This window comes from Diplotaxodon limnothrissa, linkage group LG2 (genome assembly GCF_057381915.1).
Source record: "Diplotaxodon limnothrissa isolate DT_005_m linkage group LG2, D_limnothrissa_male_GT1.1, whole genome shotgun sequence".
Taxonomy (NCBI): Eukaryota; Metazoa; Chordata; class Actinopteri; order Cichliformes; family Cichlidae; genus Diplotaxodon; species Diplotaxodon limnothrissa.
In genome coordinates, this window is record NC_140597.1 from 4,256,089 (window position 1) to 4,281,257 (window position 25,169).

Here is a 25,169-nt window from a genome sequence, read left to right on the forward strand (position 1 = left end):
AACAGATATTAGTTACACTGAGGCAACTCAGGACATTAATATGCTCCAAGTAACCACATCCTGCTGATTTCTTGCTGAAGGGTCTGCAGAACAGTTAGCTGTGTTAATTATTTCCCACTACATGGCCCTTCATCACACTGGTCAGCTCAGTGCATTATTATCCAAAGGTAATCCCTCTGTTGCACTGGCACCATTATCACACCAGATCACAACGGGCCTATTCTTCTATATGTAATTAACAAAGGTCCTTATGAGCTGCTTTCTGGGATTTAACTGTTGTGTTGTTGGAGCTTTAGGGAAGGCAGTGGGATGTAGTGGAAAATGGAGAATGTGGGGGAAAGGAAAGCGCTCACATAAGAATACAGCGGCACTTCAGTTTAGGTTTGAACATTTAACAGCATCTATTACACACTGAAAATTTAACCTGGGAATTACAGTTTAACTGTCAGCTAATGGACCAGTGGGAGGAAGTTACATTTTCGTTACTTTTTTTCAGCTTGTTGTCCCGATGCAGCCATGTATTTCTGAATAAACAGCTTTTTGTGGTTAAGAACAGTAAGCCTGTTTGCAACATGTCTCAGATCATCGAGTCTCTAATTTGGGCGAGATGGAATAAAAGGACCATAATCCTGCGTCTGTAAAAGAAAGAGAGCTGAGGTTTCTTTTACACCACATATTGATTATGTTTTGAAAAACGTACTTTTGGTGTTTGCCTTTTGGATATTTCCAGATGCTGCTTTACATGCAATGTTAGACCTGTCAGTAATGGAGTATGCTGACAGTGTGTATCGGACTGTCTCTAAAACACATCTTCATCCTCTTACTTTTATATATAATCAACTCTATTTATCATATTAGGGTCTTTTTTTAAACGTCACTATATAATGATTGACAGACTCAACTGGTTCCTCTTGATTCAAGAGGTCAGTATCACTGGTACCAATTTACATTTTGATTATCCTTACTGTCTAAAACAGGTTATCTACTAAGAAGCTCGGGTCAGTTCTTCTATAGAGTTTCTTATGTACTTGATGCTATTTTGATTGACCTGATCAGTGCCACTGAATCCTCCTATGGCAACATTTTGACCACAGTTTTTGAATTTGTCATTGAGAGAATAACAATCAATGTTAATATTGAGACATTACATGTCAGAGGGTTTTCCCTGATAAAACTGTCTTGATAAAAAGCTCACTAGAGACACTCATAACTTTGGAGACACTCATCTGCTACTTCGAGCTACCTATAAGCATGATGCAACATTTCAGAAATGTTATGTACCTGTAGATTAAACCTGCAAGCTGCAAATTATAGAATACAAAAGCTTCAGACTAAACTAGCATAATGACTACTTTTACTTCTTACTGTGCTAGATGAAAATACACGAATGAGTGAGATCCATTTACTTACATTTAAACATCACTAAAATACTGCTACTTGGTCAACTTTATGTTGAGCTTCGCAAGATTAAGATAATGTTAGCTTTTAAGTTTTAACTGGAAAGATGTAAGTGTGGAACATGCATACACCACGGTAGTACTGAGACCACCAGTCTTGTTTCAGTCGTGTTTTATTTATTTATTTATTTATTAACCTTTATTTAACCAGGAAGATCCCATTGAGATTAAAAACCTCTTTTTCAAGGGAGACCTGGCCAAGATAGGCAGCAGCAGATGTCTCACAGTTACAGAAATGACTCAAACACAGGCAGCAACAACACACATGCAACAATAAGTGAAAGAATACAAACAAAATAAAATAAAATTCAAATAAAAATAAAAAATCTGTTAAAATGACAATCAATCTAATTGAAACAGTTGCATGTTATGGACTTGGCCTCAAGGATTCGTAGTTTAGATTTAAAAGCACTTAATGAAATGAATTCAGTCATTTTCCAGTCGTTCTGCAGTTCGTTCCAAGCCGAGGGTGCTAAATGGACAAAAGCTCTTTTACCAAGTTCAGTTCGGGAAAATGGAACAGAAAGCAACAAGTAGCCATGCGGACGAAGAGAATACCGACCAGCATGTTTCATTACAAGCAGGGAACATAGATAAGAAGGCAGCAACCCAAGTATCGCCTTATATATAAAACTGTATAAATGAGAGTTCCTCCGACTTACCAAAGCAGGCCGTCCTACCTGAGAGTATAACTCACAGTGGTGAGTCTGAGATTTACGGTTAGTGATGAACCTCAGAGAAGCACGATACACAGAATCAACCATTCGAAGACATTGAGCAGAAGCATTCATATATAGAATATCACCATAATCCAGCACAGGCAAGAATGTTGCAGCAACAAGCCGCTTACAAAGGCTTTAACTTATTTTGGGTAATTTTTTTTTTTATGGTTTTGGGGGACATTTAGATGTCAGTTGACAAGAAGAGATTAGCAAAAAGAACTATGGCTTAAGCACATGCAATCTCACACAAGCACCTTATCCCCTCTCTCAAACACAAGCAGTGGACTAAGACAGTGACCAGAGCTGAACAAATGGAGTTTAGTCATGGCTGAGGATTGGTGTGGAATGTGGGAGGGGGGCATGAATTTGTGTGTGCATGCATGCATGCGTGTGTGTGTGTGTGTGTGTGTGTGTGTGTGTGTGTGTGTGTGTGTGTGTTATGTGCATGCTTGGAATGTTTAACTCCCCACCCAATGAACCAGAAAACACACAGGTGGAGGAGGAGGTGGAAAGATTTGAGGGAGAGGAGGAAATGCAGGATGATGAAGGAGGGAAAAAGATGAGTGCTGGATCGCTGATCTTCAAAGTGTGATGCTCAAACTGACGAGTACAAAACAAATCCAAATAGAAAGAAAAGACATGTTTATTTAAGTGATAACCAAGTAAGTATTAATTTGATGAGCTTTACTTCTAACTCCACTCTGTCACCTTAACAAAGTAGGCTTCTCACTTTTGGACAAAACACTGCCTGAGTGAGAGTCATTTAACTGCTGACAGGTCTGGACTGCAGTCTGGTCAGTTCACCGCTCAGCCTGTTTTATTATGAAGCCATTGATGTTATGCTATGTGCAGATACGGCACGGTCTTGCCGAAATAACCAAGACTTTCCCTGAAAATCATGTTGCCAGGATGGCAGCATATGTCGCTAAACCATTCAGCACTGACGTTGCCTTCACAGAGTCTTCAATGCATAAGCCTTTGTATTGCATTGACTACAGGTCATTTCTTCAGTTCACCTTTAAATGAACTTGAGTCTGGAAAAAGGTGGCGGGAATCGTTGCTCTTGGATTTTTTGTTTTTTCTTGGCATGGTAGAGTTTTATCTTCTTACATTAGCGATGATGACCAACAATATTGTGTAATGGAAATGATGAAATACCCAAATTCTCTTTTTATGTTTTATGACAAATCGCTCTGAAATCACTGAATTGTCTAAATCTTCATCCTTTCACAACGTGGGGAGCTATAAGCTATTTTTATGACTATTGCTCTCTTTCTTGCGCCCTCGCTTATCCCTCGTCTCTTGTTTTTATAGTTATGTCAATATGGATGGCTCCCTTAGAGTAAATAGTCTGCTTTCTACCACTGAAATCAGGTGCTTAACACAGGTGGTACCGCGTGTGTGTGTGTGTGTGTGTGTGTGTGTGTGTGTGTGTGTGTGTGTGTGTGTGTGTGTGTGTGTGTGTGTGTGTGTGTGTGTGTGTATGCATTCGTTATCACTCGCTGTTAATGAGTAACAGTGTCTGCCTCCAGAATGTTGATAAATGCCAGGTCGAGGACATCGCTTTGCTTTACACACATTCACCCAAATGTGCACCTAATCAAGCGTGTTAACTATTTCTTATCTTACGTCAACTATGTCTTGGCTTATCTGTAAGGCGTAACACAAAAAGACACACAAGATACAGATGTATATATTTACAGTGGCTATTTTACAGAGATTTGTAGACTATAAATGAATGTTTTTTGCCACGTACTGTACGTGTAAATAGTGTTCCTTTTGTTGGTGCCTGGGTCGTTGCAAAGTTATGTTCACAGTGACTGTAACCTGACTGTGACTAAATAAGTAAATTGACCCCAGCCTTGGATTCCTTGCATACAATCAGACCACCTGCTCTCCTGTTCTGTTGGGGAAAAGGCTTTGCAGCCTAATGAATGTTTGTTTGAGTTCAGTACTGAAGGTTGGAGTGAAATGATCTGAAACTTTTGAACAGTTGTTTTCTTTTTAAGTCAATGTTACATTTATTAAAACCAAATAAATGTTTGTTTTGAATCAGGATGAAAGTGAGCTGAGTGTGCCATCATATTCAGGCTCAGCACATCTCTGTGTTTTACTTTGCACCATGCACTGGCCAGCCAGGAATGGTGGTAATACCTTTTACTCTATTTGAGTAGTTAAAGTATTCAAGCAGACAGTATTTCTTACTCACTGGAATACTGGAGCAGGCTGTTATTGAGCTGACAACCTTCTGATTAGGAGATATTGAACTTTGAAGGCATAAAAATACACACACTAAACTAGAAGTTTGTGGCCTTTAACCTTCGTTGAGGCCTAGCATCTATTGTTTAGTGTTTAGATATGACATGCATAAACTGTGTAAACAAACCTTATCAGGCTACGTGGATGTTTTGGAGACCCTGTCGTCACAGGAGATAGACACGGTATCTTAATGTACTTCCTGTCTTCTTTTTATCTCCAGCAATTCAAAGACAGAAGTGACAGAGGGGCATAGTTTTGTGCATTCGTGAGCAACTACACGATCACCTTCCAACAAGTCAGGACTGCAAGATTTCTCCAGCACTGTCAATCTTTACCTTTTCTTTTTTCCTTTTTAACTCACAGGTTGCGAAGAAAATACAGGGTTACAGAGGCTAAAGTATATTCTCTCACAGTTTTACCCCAGGTAGTCATTAAAATGTCAGTTGCACGTCCAGTCTGCAGCTTAGTTGTAAATCCTCAAATGTTAGCAGGTAGCTGTTTATGTGGATTATTTGCTTTCTGTTCATCCTTCCATGGCTTCATCCCTTAACTCTGTGCGAGTGGTGCCTCTCCGCTGGCTTTCACACAGTGCTTTTCTTTTTTTTCTTCTAACTTACTGTACTTTTCTTCACTTCCCTGAGTCTGCAGTTATGTAGTTAGCCCACAGTATTCCTGCACACCCACTCTCACAAGTGCATACTGTGCATGATGTGGTTTTCATAAAGCCCTTTATAAGCTTTAAAAGAATGCTCAAGGTTTAAAGTGCTCTCAGGTTCTTGTTGGTTTGCAGAACTTTACAGTCATGTTTCCTCCAAAGGCCTCTTATACCATTTTTTCCATGTTCAAGTATCTTCTGTCTTTTCTCTATGAGTTCAAACTACTCCACTGTTTATATTTCAACAGACCAGAATTTCAATGGTTGCTTAAACATTTCTTATGAATGTAACTTTTTGTATATATTAATGTTGTCAGAAACACAGACCTGGTTGCTTTACATGTGAGAAATCACGTATTGAAGACCGGGAGGAGACGCAGGGCGTCACAAGCTAGTTTACTCACAGTACCAAGCCTGGATAAACGGGAGGGTTGGAAGGTCATACTTTGTCAAATTTGTGCCAAATCAAACATGCCGATCCATCCGCTGTGGTGATCCCTTGAAAAATAAAGGAGCAGTTGAAAATATCTTGCAGGGCATACCTAATATACTTACTGCATTTACCTTTAGGTCAGTAAGGTCCATGTAAAAACGCTAAACTGTGGAATTTTAATATGTTTTTCAAGATTTTGGCCTGAAGTTAGGCAATAATGTGTTACTCATACAATGCTGTATAGTTACAAATGAAGACATATGTTCATTTCTGAATTACATATGCGTAAGGTTCAGAAACTAGGAGCCTTAGATTACACGCAGCTGCACCAGTGAGCCGTCTGAAGAGTGACAACCTTTTTAATAACCTGATCAGCATTCATTTTCTCACAGCTGCATAATGTAAAACAAAGTGAAAATGTATTACTATTAAACTCTAAACCTAAGTAAAGTAAAATAATAGCTTTCATACCTCTCTCCTGGGTGGGGTGTGTCATTATAAATGAGTCATATCTTTTTCTCCAGCAAATGTTTTCCTCTTAACGGAGCATGAACCCGGTTTCAGATCATTTATCTGAAATTTGAACATTGATCATATTGATCGTTGTTTCTGGAAGGAAGTCCATAATTATGTGGTAACCGTGAAGAGTTTTCATGTTCAGCGGGATTGTTGGGTATAGTTTTGAGGGTTTATTTCTTCACAAAGGTTAGGGCAAATCTTTAACCTCAAGTTTTCCCTTGTTTTTGTAATTGAGCAACTTGTTTGGTAAGTTTCTTCTAAGTGATAGCCTTGATTCTTACTTTTGATTATGGAGGAGCTTTCCTCCAGGGAAAGGCAGACAGGTGCAGTCGAGAGAAGAGAGGAAAGCCGGAACAAAATAACTAGCTATTAGAAAGGCTATAGTGAAAGAGCACAAAGAGAAGGACAGATCAGAGACTGTAAAAAGAGAAAGAAAGTGCGAACATGTAGGAGAAAATAAATCATGTCTCTCTGAAAGGTCTGACGGTATAATTTAACTGTAAAATCTATTATAAAAGCAAAATGAAAAGGCAATAATCCAAAGTTCACACCTTTTGATTGTGCGTGTGTGTGTGTGTGTGCGCTCGGGAACTGATGGTGTGAGTCGCGGAGGGGATCAAGTTGCTGAACAAACCACTCAGCAGATTCCTCAAAGTTTTTCTGTCCGCTGTGTGTTTTTCTTTTGTGTGTGTGTGCGTGAGAGAGCGAGAGAGAGACAAGTGTATGCTTTTGGTTTACGTAAAGTGTGTGACTGTATGTGTGTCGTGCAGCCCGCAGTGTTGTGCCAGCCTCAGGCACACAGTTAACTGTCAGGATGGGGTAACAAGCAGCAGCTGACCTGCTGATGGAGTGGAAGTGAATGGGTCAGAACAAGACGAAAGCGTCTGTGTGTCCGTCTGTGTGAGAAAGCTCCTGAAATACACAAATGATTGTACACTTTGTGCTCTGCAGTTTCTGCCTCAATTAACATAAGATCAACTTATTTTATGTTTGTGCGTTTGTGTCAGTGAAAAAGAAGGAAGAGGATAAGTGAGATTTCAGTTTTTTGTGAGTTAATTCTGTCCAATAAGCTGCCTGAAAGGCTAAATGTGGCCTTACGCAAAAAGAAGTCCTGTTGGTTTATAATCAGTTTAGAAACTATGGATGTGATAATGGAATATGGCTTATAAACAATAACAGCAAGGTTTCTCCAAAGGCATAAATAGCACACTTGTGAGTATTGGTGTAATTTAAGCCTGAGAACAGACAAATTGTCACTGAAGCGTACTGCAGGAAAGTACACATAGAGTTTGGTTTTTAAAATCTTAAGTTTTACTACAGTACAGGGCAGAACTAAAGACGTAAATGTTACTTTTCAAACATACCTGGTAATAACAATGAGCTCCTGAGGATTCGTTTGTGTTGCAGCGTTCCAAACTTTTGAGACACACAATATTTTACAGATGCACACACATGCTCACACACCTCTACCTTGATCGGTACATCAGCGCTGTGTCCCGCTGTCAAGAGCTCTCCATGAAAAGCATTCCTCGGCTCTCCCCTCTCGCCCCAGTCTCGCTTGCCTGCCAACAACAACGTTGTGTTGGACTCTGCAAACCCATCTGACTCAAAGACCATTGGAACGTTAGGGGCAATAAAAGACCAGAACTCTCAATCAAAAACATAAAGGTTCAGCCCCAGCGACCGCATTCTGCCAAAATATACAACACAACAAAAAATGACCAAATTAGCGCTTTAAAAAAAGTCATGTTTGAATGCTGCTCCTCTACTTCTGATGATATTTTGCAGCTCTTATTTTGCCATGCTAGTTACGCTATAGATAGTATTTTTACCATGCTAAGAAAATTTGTAATTTTTAAATTCTTATGTGAAATGCATTCGTGAGTTTGATTTGAATAAACAGCACAGCACTGGCAATCATCACCGAATTTCTGCAAATGCAAAATAGAGAACCAGACAAAACACATTAGAACTGCGAGTTAATTTGTCACTGTGTCATATCACAAAATGTTAGCGTGAGAAAACACAGACGTGTATTCGTGGTATTTGGCACCCAGAGCCAGAAAAACAGTCTGTTTGTACTTGAGTGTAACAACTAATTGCATTTGCATTAATTTTGCTAATAAGTGTCCAATTTTAGAGCGAATATAGAATAATGGACATGGGGCCAAACCAGGTGAGTTTACTCGACCTTCTGTGGGGCACGGCCGGTTACATCAGGGCTAACTAGCCAGAGAAGAACTACAAGACAAACATACAAGACTATTATATCGACTGAGGCCATTTTTTGGGATCCTTGCAATGCTCAGATCTTGCTCTAGTATATAAATTTAAATGTAGTCACAAGGCAGTGTGATGATGTCATAATGTCATGCATAATACATGTTTTGTCGAGCAAACTTGCACGTCATTGTCATAAAATTAAAGTCATATGATGCATTTCTAAGTTTGTACTTTTAAAATGTGTAATTTTAGCCCATAGGTAGATGGTGGCTCGGCAATATGATGGTGTCATAATATGTATTATACATGAGAACCTCCACCTCTCTATATGCCCAGCTTGGACAGTGGAGATTTGGAGTATTAGAGTAAGATACTGTTGAATTAATAACTCACAGCGTGTCTTTTATCATGTCTTCCTTCTCTCACCCCAACCGGTCACGGCAGATGGCCCCGCCCCTCCCTGAGCCTGATTCTGCTAGAGGTTTCTTCCTGTTGAAAGGGAGTTTTTCCTTCCCACTGTCGCCAAACTGCTTGCTCATAGGGGGTCATATGATTGTTGGGTTTTTCTCTGTATTTATTATTGTAGGGTCTACCTGACAATATAAAGGTCCTAGAGGCAACCGTTGTTGTGATTTGGCGCTGTCTAAATAAAACTGAACTGCACTGGATTCAAATGAGTCAGTATAGTGCCACAGTACATATGCTATTGGATAATTGGGTGTAGTTGGTGAAAGAGAGTTTATTCGTGACATAGCTTCTGCTAAAAAAAATAAATGCTTGTAGCATATTAAGGTACTACTCTAAGTATTTGTTTACAGTAACTACAGTACAGTAACTAATATTCCCCATATTGTCTGAATATAAGGTCATCGTTTGGTGAGGGTAGTTTAGGATTTACTAAAGAACTGATGATTATACTGCTATAGTCCGTCTAAACAGCCAAACCTGCCCAGGAATTCTGTTGATAGTGTAAACTTACATAAAATAAATCCAGAATAAATTTACTGATTTTATCTTGAGAAGTAAGAGCTTAAAGTGATGAAGCTAATGTGCATGAAAGTATGTGTTTGCTCCAAATACAGACTAATTCATCATCCAGGTTGGAACTTGAGCTTCGCATTTGCCGTTGTTTTGGGAGTAACTGCTGAAAGAACAGAATGTACAGTATGAACTAATTTTTTCTTTATTTGGCCTTCAGACTTTCTCCATCAGTCCATGCAGAGATCGTGCAGCTCTGAGCAGGAAGCTTCTGTCCCTGCAGGAATAGCATGCGTCTGACGTGGGCTATATTTTCCTGTAGTTAAGCTGCAGAATACCCAACGTGCATATTCAGTCTGTCTACATACTCCGTACTGTATAACCATAGGGCAGACAGAGAGGGGGTGAGCATTTGTTTATGCATATGTGGGCACAAACAAACTATCTTCAAGGAGCTTTAAATTATTGTGGGAAGTCAGTTGTGGGCAAGAGAAGCCCATTTTAAAGCCCTGCAATTTTCTCAAAGATGCCAACTACCCAAAAAGATAAGACAGTAATGCTCAGGCACTCTGAAATTCATAATTACTGTAATTGACTATATACAATGTTAAGAAAAAGTTTGTAAATGGGATCTGTGAGTATGACCTGGTCTTCACAGTGATTGGATGTAAACTGTGGTCCAGTCTTTATCTAAATGACAAATGAGCCTGTGACCCCAAGTTCAGGTTAAGTGGTGGTCCTACAGACAGCCTACAGATAACTTTGCAGACTATAATCTATATGTTTACTGTCACCAGGGGGCAGTGTCACAAACAACCAGTCTGTGTGCTGCGCTTGCTTATGTCCATCAGCCAGCGGCAAAGAAGAGCAAAGTTATAACAAATAAAGCGCTAAAGTAAAACTAGGTGTTAAAAAAAATGCAGCCTCCATCTGTGCTTCTTACGCAGTATTTTATGTTTTTAGTGCTTTTCCAATTTGTGTTGAACTCCGCTGTTATTCGGGTCCCTATTCTGGGCCACTTTTCAACATACACACAGCCTCGTCCACATCGAGCATCTTTCTAGTCACCGCTCTGCCTGGCCTGTCTACAGTGTTGCTGACTGATGAAAAGTAAAGTCTGTCTGTTTCCAATTTACATCAATATTTAGGCTTACTATCCAACTGCTTTACTCAACTACACTGGGCTTCAGCTGGCAGACAACCACAGTGACCTAATGCTATAAAATACCTTGATAAAGCTGATTTTTTTCAGCTTTTCTGACCCATAGGCAACAATGCATTCCCAAATTATGATGCTTCCTGTTCAGTATTTTTTCATTAGGATGGTGTCAGTGTGCAGGAATCTTTTACACTTTGTGTTTACATCAGTCCGTGTAAACATCAGGTGTGTAGTGAAGTTTCTTTAATTGGAAAATAGCTGCTTTTCTATCTCATTAAAAGTGTGCGTTCATTTAAGATGAATTCTTTGTGCACATCGCAGATGACTCATTACTAAATTCTGCATTCATAGACAGTTTGTCTAACTGTGAAGTGATAAATATCTACCACCCATTAAAGTTACTTTATGCAAAGCAAATGTTTCTTGTCGGAGTCTTCCAGGACCTCTTTTTTATGAGCCGTGGTTCAATTTAGCAGATGTTTCTTGTCAATGTGAAATAAAATTGTGTTTTTTGTAAATCAACACATCTCTAACCCACACCTCCAGTATTATTCGAGTGACTGGACTTGGACTGGATGGTTAGTCACTCCTGACCCCAGTTAGCATTCGTTGGTGTCGTAATTCAAGACAAATATGCATTATATTTATTTAAATTCACATGCTTTTCTTCCTGTTGAAGGTTATGTTTTATTTTTTTTTTATATTATATTTTTGTAAACCTACTTTCAGCTGCGTATTTACCATTTACTTAATAGGAGCCTCATGTGCAGAAGTACATAGACAACCTGAACTGCGTCTCGTGAAAAAGAAGGAAAGATTTTTTTTTTTACTTGCTTTAGTTTCACCCCCAAGAGACAGATTTAAAAAGACTTTTCTGTGGTCAAAGACCTGGGAGCAGGGGAGGAGGAGGAGGAAAAGAGGCTGCTGTTCGTGTGTTCCCATCACTGGGGAGAGAGAGAGTGGGAAGGAAGAAAATTTAGAGGTAGAGGAGGAAGATGTAGAAGAGGTTAACTGTCGAAAGTTGAGAGGTTTGGATAGAGGTCCTGTTCCTGTGATACCCTGGGGACGAAATTGAGGAAGTGTGCGTATGTGTATGCGTGTGCGCACGCAAATGTGAAAAAGCCAGGAGAGGGAGAAAAAGAAAAGAGTCTGCAGTGAACGAAGAGGACGGCGTGAATGAGTGTGCTGAAAGAGGAAAAGAGTGAGCAAAGTGGAGTGGCAGAAAGGAAAAGAGTGATGTCAGGGGAAATGAAAATGAAGGGAGGGGGTTACGGACAAGAAAAAAGATTGGTAGTGGAGTAGTTTAGAGGTAAGGGGAATAAGATTACAATCTTAGAGGAAGAAAAAAGATAGAAATAAATACAAAAGAGAATTAGGATTGTGTGGCAGTAATACCACCAATCAAAAGAGGTAAATGTGTGCAAGAAAAAGAAAGATGGGAAAATATTTCAGACACACTAAGTAAAGAAAAAATGGATTTTATGTGTGTTCAGAGAGATATATATCAGAAGAAAATAACAAAAGCAGACCAAGAGATCCAGCGATATGTAACCACATTACCAGGAAAGAAAAGAATAGATGTATAGGGTAGGAAAAGGAGAAAGAGTGAACTCTCGGGCCCCTAATGAGAAAGCCATACAGATGAACGAACACATTCCCCTATCCAGGAATGATGAGTTTGGAGGAGAGCAGGCTCCTCTGAATACCTGTATGACTAATGTCTTTTTCACACATTTCACTTCCATCCATCCATCACTGTGTCCACATCCTGTTTCCATGTTTAAATAACAGCCCTCCTTGTTAGCACAAGCTAGGAACTACTGTAACGGTTCCCCCATTTTTATAACTCTCTTCTCACCTCTTTAGGATTTTTTTCTTCATCTTGTTCATCTCCTACTTCTGCAGCTGCACAGTGAAGGAATGAATCTAGTTCCAGCTTAGCCTTTTTAAGGGGTTTTTTTTGTTTATATATTTAAACAAATCTGGTGTTGCATTCCATAACCCATAATCTGCTCTCACTCTCTACACACAAAGCCCCACCCCCAGAGTCAGCGACTAAACCAGGCCTAGCTCACTTATGCATCTTCCTCAATGCTCCAAACTACATTTAGCAACATTTTTAGCCCCACGAGGTGTTGCTTTTGTACCACAGGCACACCTCTGTCTGCAGGTTGCAGCAGCATATTCATTCACATATTCAAACACAGGGAGAACATGCAAACTCCACACAGAAAGACCCCAGCATGATGGTGGAATTGAACTCAGGACCTTCTTGCTGTGCAGCAACAGTGCTAACCACCGTGCTGCCCCTACACTGCTGAAATGACTGAATTCAGACTGAACTGAACAGTGACAATGTCATCTTAGTTCAGTAACTGTTTAATTGTACCCAGAGCTTTAAAAAAAGATAAATATAAATAAGAACAGCTTCACTGGGAATTTGGCTTTTATGGAATCACGTCTAGGTGTGGGCAATGAGAAAAGAGACAAGTAAACAGACGCCTGGAGATGGACATGTTTATTAGCCTTAGCACTTTCTGGAAAGACTTTAGCAACATGCAGGAAGAGCGTATATTTTGAAACAGGGTAAGGAAACTATGTTTTTGTGGTGTATTTCAATCAGTGTGTTTTAATAAAAGTGCTTGTGACATCTCATGGTTTTCACTTGGCACACTTAGTAGAAAATAAAGAGATAGATTGTGTAATGCCACTCAGCCTAAAAATACAGTCATATGATTTATGCATGTCATGCGCGCCAATGCTCCACGGCTGGACAATGATGTATTTTCTTAATGTTCAAAAACCCAATTTAATTTTGGGATTGCCCCGCACTTAATAATCTGTTGTGGCTCTCGTCGCTCCTGTTTCTCACGCCAGCCACACAGAAGTGAAAAACTGGAATGCCAGCTGTGATAAAACTAGTCAATCTTTCACTGTTCTTAGTGGATCGCTACTATAATGATTACCCCTAAAACCTTTTATGATTGCACTTAAAACAGTCTGCACTTCTTTGCCTTTTCTTCTTCACTCTCAACCCCCCACACCAGGCTACTCCTTTTCTCCCTTGCACAAAAAATCAACTACGACCTCTAACACAATCACAAGCCAACCAAAAAACAGCATAAGAAGAAGTTCCCGACAGCCAACCAATCATTTTTTGACAAGCACACATTTAAGCAGTATCAAAGGGGGCAATGAATTAAACGCACCTGAAATGTTTGAACTGTATCTGGCCACATCGATTTGATAAACGTCTGTCAGGCGCGCTGTTTTCATGGACCGCCGTTTGTCCTTTCTTTCACATGTTTAACCTACAGGACGTGACCTGAAGTTAGTTGTTTAAGGGTGGATTTTCTTGCAATTGCCTTTTGTTGTTTGCTGGGAAATTGTTTGCTACATGGTGGCCTACTGTGTGTTTTTATTGCTATATTTAGAGAGTATTGTTTTAACCTAAAGGGAGTAATGCAAGGTCAAACAGAGATGCTCAGAAACGAGTTAACTCCCACGCCACTCCTGCTTCCACCTCTCTGTGTTTCTGTTTGTCTTTCTTTGTATGCCTGTCCTATTCACTCGTATTTCATTCCCTTTCTCTTCGCAGACTTACTCCCTTAAATTCCATACTCCCTTATTCCCTTATTCATTTCCTCCTCGCTTCTCCTCTTACCTTCCCTCTTTCCTTCCTCTGTTTCTCCCCCCCTCTCTTTGTTCTGTCCCCTCCATTTCTCTCCATCATTTCCTCCCACCTTTCCAATTCGATCAGGCTACTTTAATCCCTTTTGTTTTCCTAGTGTGCTATTTCACAGTAGAGCGGCTACCGAGCGGTCAAGGTCATGCCTGGCTTCGTGTCAGTGTGGCATATCAAATGATATTAAACTTACTAATTGGCTTTGTGTTTGCTTCCAATGGATGCTTTTAAGACTGTAAATTTACCAAGGAGTAAACTTACTTCTTGAACTTCCTGGAATAATTAGATTGCATTTTGTATTTAAGTTATAATCTAACTTATGAGCTTGTCAAACAACAAATTTGTTCAAAACTGTAGTATTTTGTCTTTTTCTTGGAGGGGTCAGAATGATCCATTTTCTCGTAGATCAAGTTGCACACTCTTCATTCATGCCCAGTATACTAATATACTAATTATTCAGGTCTTACATAACCAGGCTGAATTTACTGCTGATGCTACTACCGGTACTAAAGTTTTCATTTTTCTTCTACCCTAAAGGTCCCCCCAGGGTGTCAGAGCGGGTGAACCATCGGCAGAGCGCACGTCTGGGTCGCACGGTTAAGCTGCCCTGCCCTGTGGAGGGTGACCCCCCTCCCCTCATCATGTGGACCAAAGATGGCCGCAACATCCACAGGGGCTGGACACGGTTCAGGGTGTCACAGCACGCTCTGCGTATTAAGGAGGTGGAGATGGACGATGCAGGAACTTACATCTGTAAGGCCACCAATGGGTTTGGCAGCGTAAATGTCAACTACACACTTATTGTGATAGGTAAGTGTTTGGTGCATGAGACATCAATGTGAACCTTTGGATGAATTACGTAGTAGAACTGTTTGAGCACGAAATGAATCATTTTGTGCTTCAAGTAAATGGTAAATGTAAAATTGAGTTGCACCAGTGCAGGCGATGCAAACTGTTAGTCCGGAGGCATGGAAATTCCTCATCTGTGTGTGCGTCTCAATGTTAATGTCACTATAAAAGAGGCTTTGTTGTGCCATGTTTCTTTTTCCTATACAATGCCCAGAAGGCTGTATTGTTGTTAGTGTCTGGGTGGGTGAGCTGTTATGTGGAGGCAGTAGTCTGTGACTCCTCTGACAACCTTGTTGCACAAATACAAGTGTGTATTTTATTTTATGTACATGGACTCAAATAACCACTTCCCTCAACTCTTATCCATGTAAACAAAATACCTGTTGGAGGGACAGTGTGTCAGCGTACATTTACACATGCAAGCCTCTGTCTTTGCCTGCTCGTGTGTCTGGGTCTGTGTGCCGGTGAACCTCCACACCCGTCTGTGTGCGCGCGCGCTTCATTCCACGAGTTTGTGCACATGCCACCCGATTTTGTGTGTGTCTCTGTGTGTGCGTGCGCGCGTGTGTGTGTGTGTGTGTCAGGTTTCAGTCAGTAGAGTGGATGCCAGCAGAGTGATTAAGGCTGCATAGCGTTCCAGAGAATCTGACTAAAGCTGTACTCTCTATACTGCGTCGGCACTTCAAAGACTGGGTTGAGTGAAATGCTCCGATGCAAATTCATTCATTCGGTGTTTTAAAAGGACAAAAGTATCTTCAATTTGAAATTAAGTCATGCACCAAAGTTAACAGGAGCCAGGTTGAAATCTTAGACAACACAACACTCGCAGAAAACCTAATGATGCAGCGTTTTATCTATCAATGAATATGAAGATTTTCTTCCTATAGATACAGCATAGATTTTATTATCATTGAAATGACAGGTCTGAATTTCGGTTATAGTGTCAACAATACAGTTTCAGTCCCAGTTTTCCATAAATTTGCATATTGCCAGTCGAAAATATCCTTTTATTTTCCTGTAATTATTATCGGTATGCATTCAAAGCTGCATCGGTCTTGACCTGAACTTCAAAGGCAAGCTGGCATACAGAGGGCGGGGGCGGTGGTGGAAGGGTTGGGGGGCAACAGCTGCCGCTGAGGTCATCCAGGCAAGCAGCTGCTGCCCCCTTCTCCCCTCCCTCATTCACTGTCCCTTTCACTCACTTCACATATGCACACACACGTTCATGCTATGCACAGTTAATTGGGCAAATGTATGTATATTATGTGTTTGTCAGTCTCACTGGTAATGAGAACCAATCCTGTGAATTACAACATCAAAACTTGAGAATAGGATCCTTTCCACTTAAAGCAAAGTAAACTGTGCAAAAGTAGACAGTCATACAATATATTGACTTTCAAGCTCATTAGAGCAGCAAGGATTGGCTTGAGAGTTTTGCATGCATGTACATGTACATGTAATTAATTAAAAATCCAAGCAGGGTAATGTAACTTGTATGTTTCCAATAGAAAATGATCGTGGCTTGCAGACTCTGGAAACTGTTTTCGTAGCTGGATCAATCTACATTGGTAAGGATGCTCAGAGCATGGAGCAGTAGTTGTTGTAATACCTTACTCTGTGGACCTTTACCTGTTTCTCTGTTTGATGTACTTTGCTGCTCTGCTAAGGGTTCTCTCACTGTTTCGCTTCCTTGCTTCCACCACACGTCCTCTTCGCTTTCATCTCCCCTCCTTACCTGTGTGGTCCTGTGTTAATTATCTTATGACCGGTCTGTTTCACAGTAATGAGCCCACACCTGCATCTTATTGTATTTCCCTCTCAATTTCTAACCAAGAGTATCATTTAACACCTTTTTCTTATTAGCACCCAATATCAGCGCTCATTCCTCCTTCCCCCAGTCAGCTGGCTCATTTTCCTCCAACCACGTTTAATTTGTACCAATATTTTCACAGTTTCCTATTTTCCCCAGATGTTTTAGCATTCGATTGCCGTAAAACACCCACTGTACTCCGCCTCAGTGGTTGGAAGGCATGGAGAGGCATTTTGTGAAGGCAGGCTTTTGTTGATGTGGGGAAATTGGAAGATTCTTTGAAGGGTTAGTTCTTTTATTGTGTGTAGGTTGGAAAATGTTTGTAAGTAAAATGTGTGCGTGTGTTTGTGTGAGTGTGTGGTTGTTTATTTGAGGACTTTTGCATGCGCGTATGTTCATGCGTCGTTGTGAGAAGATTTATTGGACCACCAATAAAGTGAAACCAAAAAAGATTTTTTTTCTGCTCTACAAACCACAGTGACCTTCAAAAAAACTGAAAAGGCGAGGCAAGCTTCTCTTTCGTACTCCCGCAGTCTTTTCGTGGAGTTTCTTCTCTTTTGTTCTCCCTTATTCGCTTTTCTTTAACTTTGTCTTTTCATATTGTGAATTTTTTTTTCTTTTACTAGAGCAATGAATTATAGAACATTTATAGCTTAAACCAGATGCGATGACAATGAAAGCATGTCTGGAGCAGAATTGGGAAACTGTGCATAAAAAGGACGGAAGGAAATGGCTTGGAGTCGTGTGTGTGTGCGTGCATGCTTGCATTTAGGCGTGCTTTCAGTGCATGTGCGCATAAAAATGCGGTTTTGAGTTTTAATGAGCACGTGCGTGTGTGTCAGTGTGCATATGCAGGTCTGTTCGCAAGTGGGTGACATGATGATTTGTGGTGATTTAAGAGCTCAACCATAGCAGCTGACATCTGTTCATAATTGGAGAACAAAGCGCAAAGATAGGCAGAGAAAGATATCAAACCTCGACCTAACGTATGTTTGAATAAATACGGTTGTACATGATTTATGTTCATCAAGCCGTGGCTACGTAATGAAGACTGAAGCAAGACAAATCACAACATTAAACATGACAAATGGCAAAAACCAAAGCAGGACTATGAAGAAAATTGATTTAGAAAATTATTGTTTCTTCAATAACATCTGGTGATTTAATGCCAGGATTAGCCCACTAATAGCAGTGAACTCCTGACATCACACAGCTCCGCCCTGTTTGTCATGAAACTTTAATGTGGTACTGCACACCAAATAAATGGTTTCACATCGTTGCCTGAGACTGCTTGTTTCCTGGTAGGCCTGCACTTCTTTGACAGCAAATCCAGCTCGTTTTTGCACGTTCAGTCTTTCTTCATTAAACTGCATTGCATGTGTGAGACCGCAGCTGTCTTCCGGCCAGAAGCTAACACATGAGATCACATTGCAGACCAACATCATCTCGCCATCCGTCAGTTTCTCCATCCTGATGCCCCCTCTTATTTCGTGTTCTCAAATTTCTGATTTTTTTAATTGAGATATCTGGTGCCTCATCTGGAGAGGATGTAGTGGCAGCCAAGGTTTGCAACTTAATTGGTGTGAGTCACACGCAAAGAGAGAAAAGTATGTGTCTGTGATTGCGCAGAGCTTAAAATGAATCTCAAGTAACCCAGTGTCTTGCCCTCGCTACCTCATCCACCTACTTGACAAATTAACCATTTCTGCTCAGGTTAGTTGGTGTTCAATCTAGCATTTGAGGCCTTACAGGAAGTAGGTCCTCAGTAAAAAGCGCAAAACATTAAAAAAGCTGTCATTTTAAGATAGAGCCCAGAAATCATCACGTTGTTTACCCCTCCTCCTCTTGAACTTAAAGATGCCTTAATAGCAGGGGATCTGGTTCCAGGAGAAGTTCCCTTCCTTTGTCTCTCCTTATGGAAATACCTGTTTCATTATAGCGCATAATTTTATTAGATTCTCAACTGAAGAAGTCTCAGCTGGGAATTTTTAATAATGTATGGTAAAAATCAGAAATAAGTTACATTGTATTCCAGAAGTCTTTGCATTTAAAAATGACACGAGCTTATGCTTGATTCGGCCAACAGTTGCAGAAAGTTAGGGCAGAGTTGAAAGAGTGTATGTGCGCCTGTTTCTTCGCCTGTCACAGTCATTTTGTTCGTTTCCGCATCACATTTGTTCCGTTCTCTTTGGTCCTGCTTTTGTTACAACACGCCGCCCTTACAGTGAAGTAGACAAAGCTGTTGCTCCGGATATCAGGGTGGCACTGTGGAGATGTAAACATGCTGGTGTGTATGCGTGCGTGTTCAGGCAGATATGACGCAGCAGAAAGAACGGGTTCAGGTTTCAAAAGCTGTTTACCACCTTGTTGTTTCTTGTAACGATAAACATTAAGATGCACATGGATATATTTACTGCATCTTTTTGCATATACATGTCAACAAGACGGGACAGGAAAATATTTGTCCAATCCCTCACATGCACATGTCACCGGCAAATGTGGACAAAATACAGATGCAAACTGACATCAGCACAGTCGCACACTCCTCAGAGGCCCCTGCCTCCATTTCACGCTTGTCTGTCCCACATCCTCTCGTTCTGCCTCGTTTCACTTCCAGCAAAGAGGAGGAAAGAAGATGGACATGGGGGAGACGCAGCAAAAGAAAACAGAGCCGTCAACAATGCCGGAGAATAAAAGAGAACAATAAAATCTACGGAAGTCTTGGAAAAGCTGTCTTAACAGGTTGAGATGCATTCAAAGCAGTGTAGGGATAAGGAGAGTTGTATCTGCTGCGTCTCCTTTTACCTAACACTGAGGTGGTCTGTGGAAAATAGTAGCCACGAATACTTATCTCTCTTAACTTCTCATGCAAACTACAACCAACTCTTCTCACAGTCACCTTCTCTCTGCTTTTTTTCCTGTCCTTTTTTCATCCACCTCAAATATCCTTCTTGTATTTCTCTCAAAACCCTCCTGCAGTTGGATTCCTTCAGCATTACCAGTCAAGAGGAGACGTCTTTTCTCTTGAGCGTCTTTCACCTCCTCGTTCTTTTGCCTTCTGTTTGCCTTCATGCTCCATTAACATCTGTGTATGTCCATGTGTGTGTGTGTGTGTGTCTGAGTGCATATGGCTTTTTCTCTACTGATTGTACGCCAAGTAAAGCTCTCACAGACCCCTAATGGGTCTTAAATACCCCGTGCTAGCTTTGACTTCAATTCTCCGCACTAGATGCCATCTGTCAGTCAACAAGCCTTTTTCTCAAGGCCCAAGCAGTGACTCATTTTGAGGAGAAAATCCACCCGAAAACTGAAGTGAAGCACACGTTTCATATGATTACAGAGAGTGTAAGTGGTATGTCTAACTGAAGGCTGAAAACTCTTTAAATTACAGTTTTTCTATGAAATCCTCCCATTCCTCTCACTGTCGTGTGTCAGAGTTAGATTCAGAGTTAGGGAAAACTGACATCTGCTTCCACTTTCCCACTCGTTACTTCTAATGTAGTTACTGCTAGTAGTAGAAGCTAAATGCATATTGGTATCGACAATATATGGCCAAAACTTCGAAAAGCACCATCTGCTTGATTGTGGAAGAATCTGGAAGACTAGCAGGATGGTGTGCCCTGCTGCACCACAGCAACTGCGCGGTAACAGCTCAGAGGCCAAGGCACTGACCAGGCCTCCAAACTTCACAGATCTCAGTGCCGTCAAGAGTGTGTGCGCCGAGCAAACAGATCCACAGGAGCCAAAGTATCCATCCAGACTGCTTAAGTATTACCAAGGTAGTTTTAACATTGTGGTTGATTCATAGATGTTGTATTAATGTGTTACTGTTGGGTTATCAGGTGAGAGCCGTACGTGTGTCAGAAAGATTAATGGGCTGGGAAAAACCATTAAGCTTTAGTGCAGGTAACTTTCTTTAAAATTACACGTTCTGACAAACTTATAATGTAGCAATTTAATGCTGTAATTGCTTTTTTTTAAGTCAACTTAATAGCAAATACAGCTGTTGAGTAAAGACAGTACTGCTCAGTATGCAGAGTATTTCTGTTTTACTGGCACTCGACCTCTACGTATCCTCTTGCTCTTTGCTGTATTCTGCGCTCTGTTAATTCTGTTTGAGGAAGGAATTTGATCTTAACTTCATTTACCAGCTCCTCAAAACTCTAAAGCAAACACATTTTCACCCTTGGTTTCCACAGCAACTCTCCCACAGCTAATCTGAGGTGTAATGTTACTCTCTGTGTGTTTTGGCACAGCAGCGTCCTTTGAGTGAAAAACATGAGACTAATAAGAAATGTAGCAGGGTTTTATATGTATCATTTGATGCCCCATCACTCACATCATGAAGTGCACTCCGTCCCCAGATATGGGTAAAACTACACGAAACTGAAAATTTGAGGATGCGAGATGCTTTAAAGTATCTCAGTTTGTCAATTAAGGCGGACGTGTCCAACAGTGATAGAAGATGGGAGAATCTGAAAGGCAGGGAGGGTGAGGACATATCACAATGAAAGCAAGCTAGACTGGAGGAAATATAATTGTAGAAACTGGGTTTGAAGTGGAAGAGTGGAGAGCTAAGGTTATAATTCTTTAAAAGGTCTTAAAGGTAAATGTTTTTCTATAAAAATCTACCATTTTGTATTATGGACAATTAAAAAATGTTTGGAAAAAATCTATATTTTTAATAAATTCACAGAACACATGTCGCATTACATTTATGCCGAACTAGACATCGGAACCACATCTTGTTTTTTCGATGGGGTACTAAGAATTAGTGCGCTGTGTGCTTCTGATGACCATCAATGACATAGGTAAGTGCAAATTCAGTAACATTTTATTAATTCTTATTGATTTTGGTTGTTATAAACTCATAAAATTGCTTCCAAAGGGTTTAAAACCCTTAAATCTAACTGTCTTTAAGCATAGGAACCAGAGATTACTGTGTGACAAAACATTTTAATTTAAGATGCTCTGTTTTGCAAAGTTTTTACACAGTCGTATAAGCTTAAGAGAAGCTCTTAACCTCTTAACTTTGAATAGACAGAAAATGTCAGCATGATTACCAATTTAATCTCTATTTTAAACCAAAAAAGAGTCATAATCCAAACTTACATTTTTTGATAACTGTCCATCCTGGACATCAGACAACACAAAAGATAACTGCAGATAAAAGTATACATTTTTAACAAACAAATGATACATTTAGAGATCACAGCCTGCTGTTAGAGAATCAACAAGTTAAGATGTGAGCAGGTGATTTAGCAGGGAGAGCTCGGTGCAATTGTAAGAGGCATCGACAAAGCCTCTCAAGGAGACACTCGCTGTTTCCAGAGTGGGTCCTTATGGGAGATGTGTCCTGCACCCCCATCACTTAACAGCCACCCACTACCACTCCAAAGCCTCACCCCACCTGCAAATGAAAGCAAACAAGGTGCTTCGGAGAGCCTCTCTGCATAACTTGCAGTCCCTCACACAGAGCAACAATGACGCTACAAACTCACAGCAGTGGGGTTAACCTCTCCAAAAAACTAATTGGTGAAGTCTCTCACACACACACACACTACAAATGACTGGGAGGAGGGGAAGATGGAGGAGAGGAGGGAAGAAGGAGGGAGGAAATGAGGGATTAAGAAAGAGGAGGGAGTAGCGCAACAGATAACTAACATGTAGTACGTCAAATAAATCTGTGAATAATGTAAGTTATATAATAGTTGGATAATAGTGTATCTCTGGGTTCTGTTTAAACAGATAAACAATACTTTAAACTGCTGAAACCATGAGGGATACTGCAGCACGATATTTCCATTTAAAAATACTTAAATATGCGATTAGCTATGTGATATGAATCAAATGATATACTGATCAAGACAACAACAAAAAAAGTTTCCGAAAGTTTTACAAAGAACGAAGGAAAGGGAAGTGAATGGCTGAGTGTGGGTATTCGTGCCTGATCGGAGGAGTTAGCAGGGGAGCTGAACTTCTGAATAGACAGCTTAGTGGCCATTATACGGTCTAGAGGATTAGTCCTGTTAACTATTGTTACCCTCAGGGGGTAGCAGCACACACACACACACACACACACAAATACGCAAGCATTCATGCTGCCATACCTAGACGCGTGTATTTTTTTCCTTTTTATACACTAATTTTATTTATTTATTTATTTATTTATTTATTTTCTATCACATAGATATTAACTCATGCGCAGATAACTTGGAACACACATGCCATACACCCCCACCCTCCCACCTTGCCCTGTAACTCCATAATAGGCCAGTCTATTGACAGACCTGCTTGTTCGCTCGAGGAGTCTTTTCTCATTAAGACCAGGATTTTGTCGCTGGCCCCGCAGGCTCCATTGTCCACTTAGAGCACGTTATTAGGCCTTCCCTCTGTAACAACCCCCGTGCTGAATAGACCTGAGAGGAGTGGAGAGCCTGCGGAGGGCAGAACAGGGTCTGGCAATTAGCAAAGACATGTTTGAAGAGAAAAGGGGGGGGAAGAATGGAGAACTGGGGGAGAAAGAGCGAGCAGACCTGTGCTACAAAAAGCTTTCGTTTGAAGTTTTAGAAACTTTTGTCTGCTTTTGCTGCTTTCACTGTTGTGCCGTCATCAAAGCCAAAGACAGGTTCTTCAGCACACACCATCCCTCCTCCTCCTCTTCCCTTCCCCTCTGTTCTTTTCTGTTCTTCCCTCGTTTGTTACTCTTCTCCTCCAAAGTGCATTTGTGTCCACGCTGAAAGGCTCTGTATCTTCTGCGTTCGCTTTGATGTCTTAATGACGACATGGAGAGCAAATTATTCTCAGCGATTCCCTCCTTTATTCTCTTTTTGTCACTTTTTCGGATTCCAGCAATTACATCTGGCTTTTCCAGATGTCACTGCACTGACAGCAAGCAGGACAGGATACGACAGAACAACTCACACTGAGCTGAATAAAAAGCTGCAGGCGTGGAAAAACTTGTTCCACTTATCAAAATGTTTATCGCAGTTTGAACTATGCATCCCAAAGCTGGTGCTCTATCTGGATTTGATGAAGCCTTGTTGACTTGTCAGTGTTTTCCTGTCATGTGTTTATAGGTATGCAGTCTAAACAGTTTTTTTAAAGCTGCCTCTATTTCATATCTATTTAAGCTTCAGGAAGTTTGATTAAATGCTTTATCTCGCCTATTTCTAAACGTTCGGCATAGCTGGAATGAAATAAGCAAAGAAAAAATATGATTAGAGAAAATTACCGCAGACAGAAATATCTTAAGAAATTACATGTAATTTGAAACAGATAACGTCACCATTAAAGAAGAAATGAGCTCCAACAGACGGGTTTTGTTCCGAGCCATCAGGTGTGCGTCTGCATGTAGTTACTTGCATAATTTTGCAGCATTCCAGCGCATTATATTTCACCAAAATGCATGCACAATACATTTCCCTCTCTGTTCTCTGGGTAAGATGTGTGTGTAGTTTTCCCCATGGTTCTTAGGCAAATACAGCAATGGTTCTACGGCGCCTCTGCTATCAGGCCTGAGTTTGATCAGTGTGACAGTATCCTGAAAACTGATACACTCACACGAAAACACACACCACACACTCTGTGGCCGTGACCTCAAGCTCCTCTCCACAATGCTGTTTTCTAACGCTGTTTGCATTTTAATGAGTATGTGATATTTGGAGATTTAAGTGCTGCGTCAGCCTCCCTCCCTCCTTTTTTTTTGCCTGAACATCTCAATCCTAAATTTGTGTTGTGATTTATTCTGTGTTCATCGCCATGTAAGTGTTTATGTATCAAACATACTGAATTTAGCACTTTGACATAAGATTATACACAGTTGCATCCATCCATTCGCGTCCGCTTCTCCTTTTCAGGGTCGCGGGGGGCGCTGGAGCCTATCCCAGCTGTCATAGGGCGAGAGGCGGGGTACACCCTGGGCAGGTCGCCGGTCTGTCGCAGGGCCAACACACAGAGACAGACAACCATTCGTGCTCACATTCACTCCCGCATTCACACCTATGGGCAATTTTGATTAATCAATTAACCTATCCCCATAAACTGCATTATCTCGGTGGGAGGAAGCCGGAGCACCCGGAGGGAACCCACGCAAACTCCACCCAGAAAGACCCCGGCCTGATGGTGGAATTGAACTCAGGACCTTCTTGCTGTGCTGTAACAGTGCTAACCACCATGCAACCGTGCTGCCTGCACAGTTGCAATCAAGGCTAATATTTTTTGACAGTTAACGTTTAGCTTTACGTGTGTCTGATTTAAACTATTGTGCTCTTAGTGACCAAAAGAATAGTTACTAGTATCAGCTATAAGGTAAAACAGAAGTAAGAATATTAGTGAGAAAGGAGTGTGTATCGCTGCTGTCAGACAATTTTTAAATAATTTAAACAAGCCAGAAAGTTAACATCCAGTCGACCCATCAG

General features: G+C 40.8%; 1 protein-coding gene across 2 annotated transcripts in view; it reads left to right on the forward strand.

Moving 5' to 3' along the window:
• The window catches only part of fgfrl1a (fibroblast growth factor receptor like 1a), a 64,120-nt gene that overhangs the window by 11,636 nt on the left and 27,315 nt on the right, over positions 1–25,169 (forward strand). Inside the window, exons 3-4 of one of the 2 annotated variants that reach the window (XM_085360121.1) lie at positions 14,628–14,900; positions 16,448–16,507. In XM_085360121.1, coding sequence (XP_085216247.1) covers positions 14,628–14,900; positions 16,448–16,507 — 333 coding nt within the window. The remainder of the gene's footprint in view (positions 1–14,627; positions 14,901–16,447; positions 16,508–25,169) is intronic. The other variant, XM_085360130.1, reaches the window with a different exon arrangement.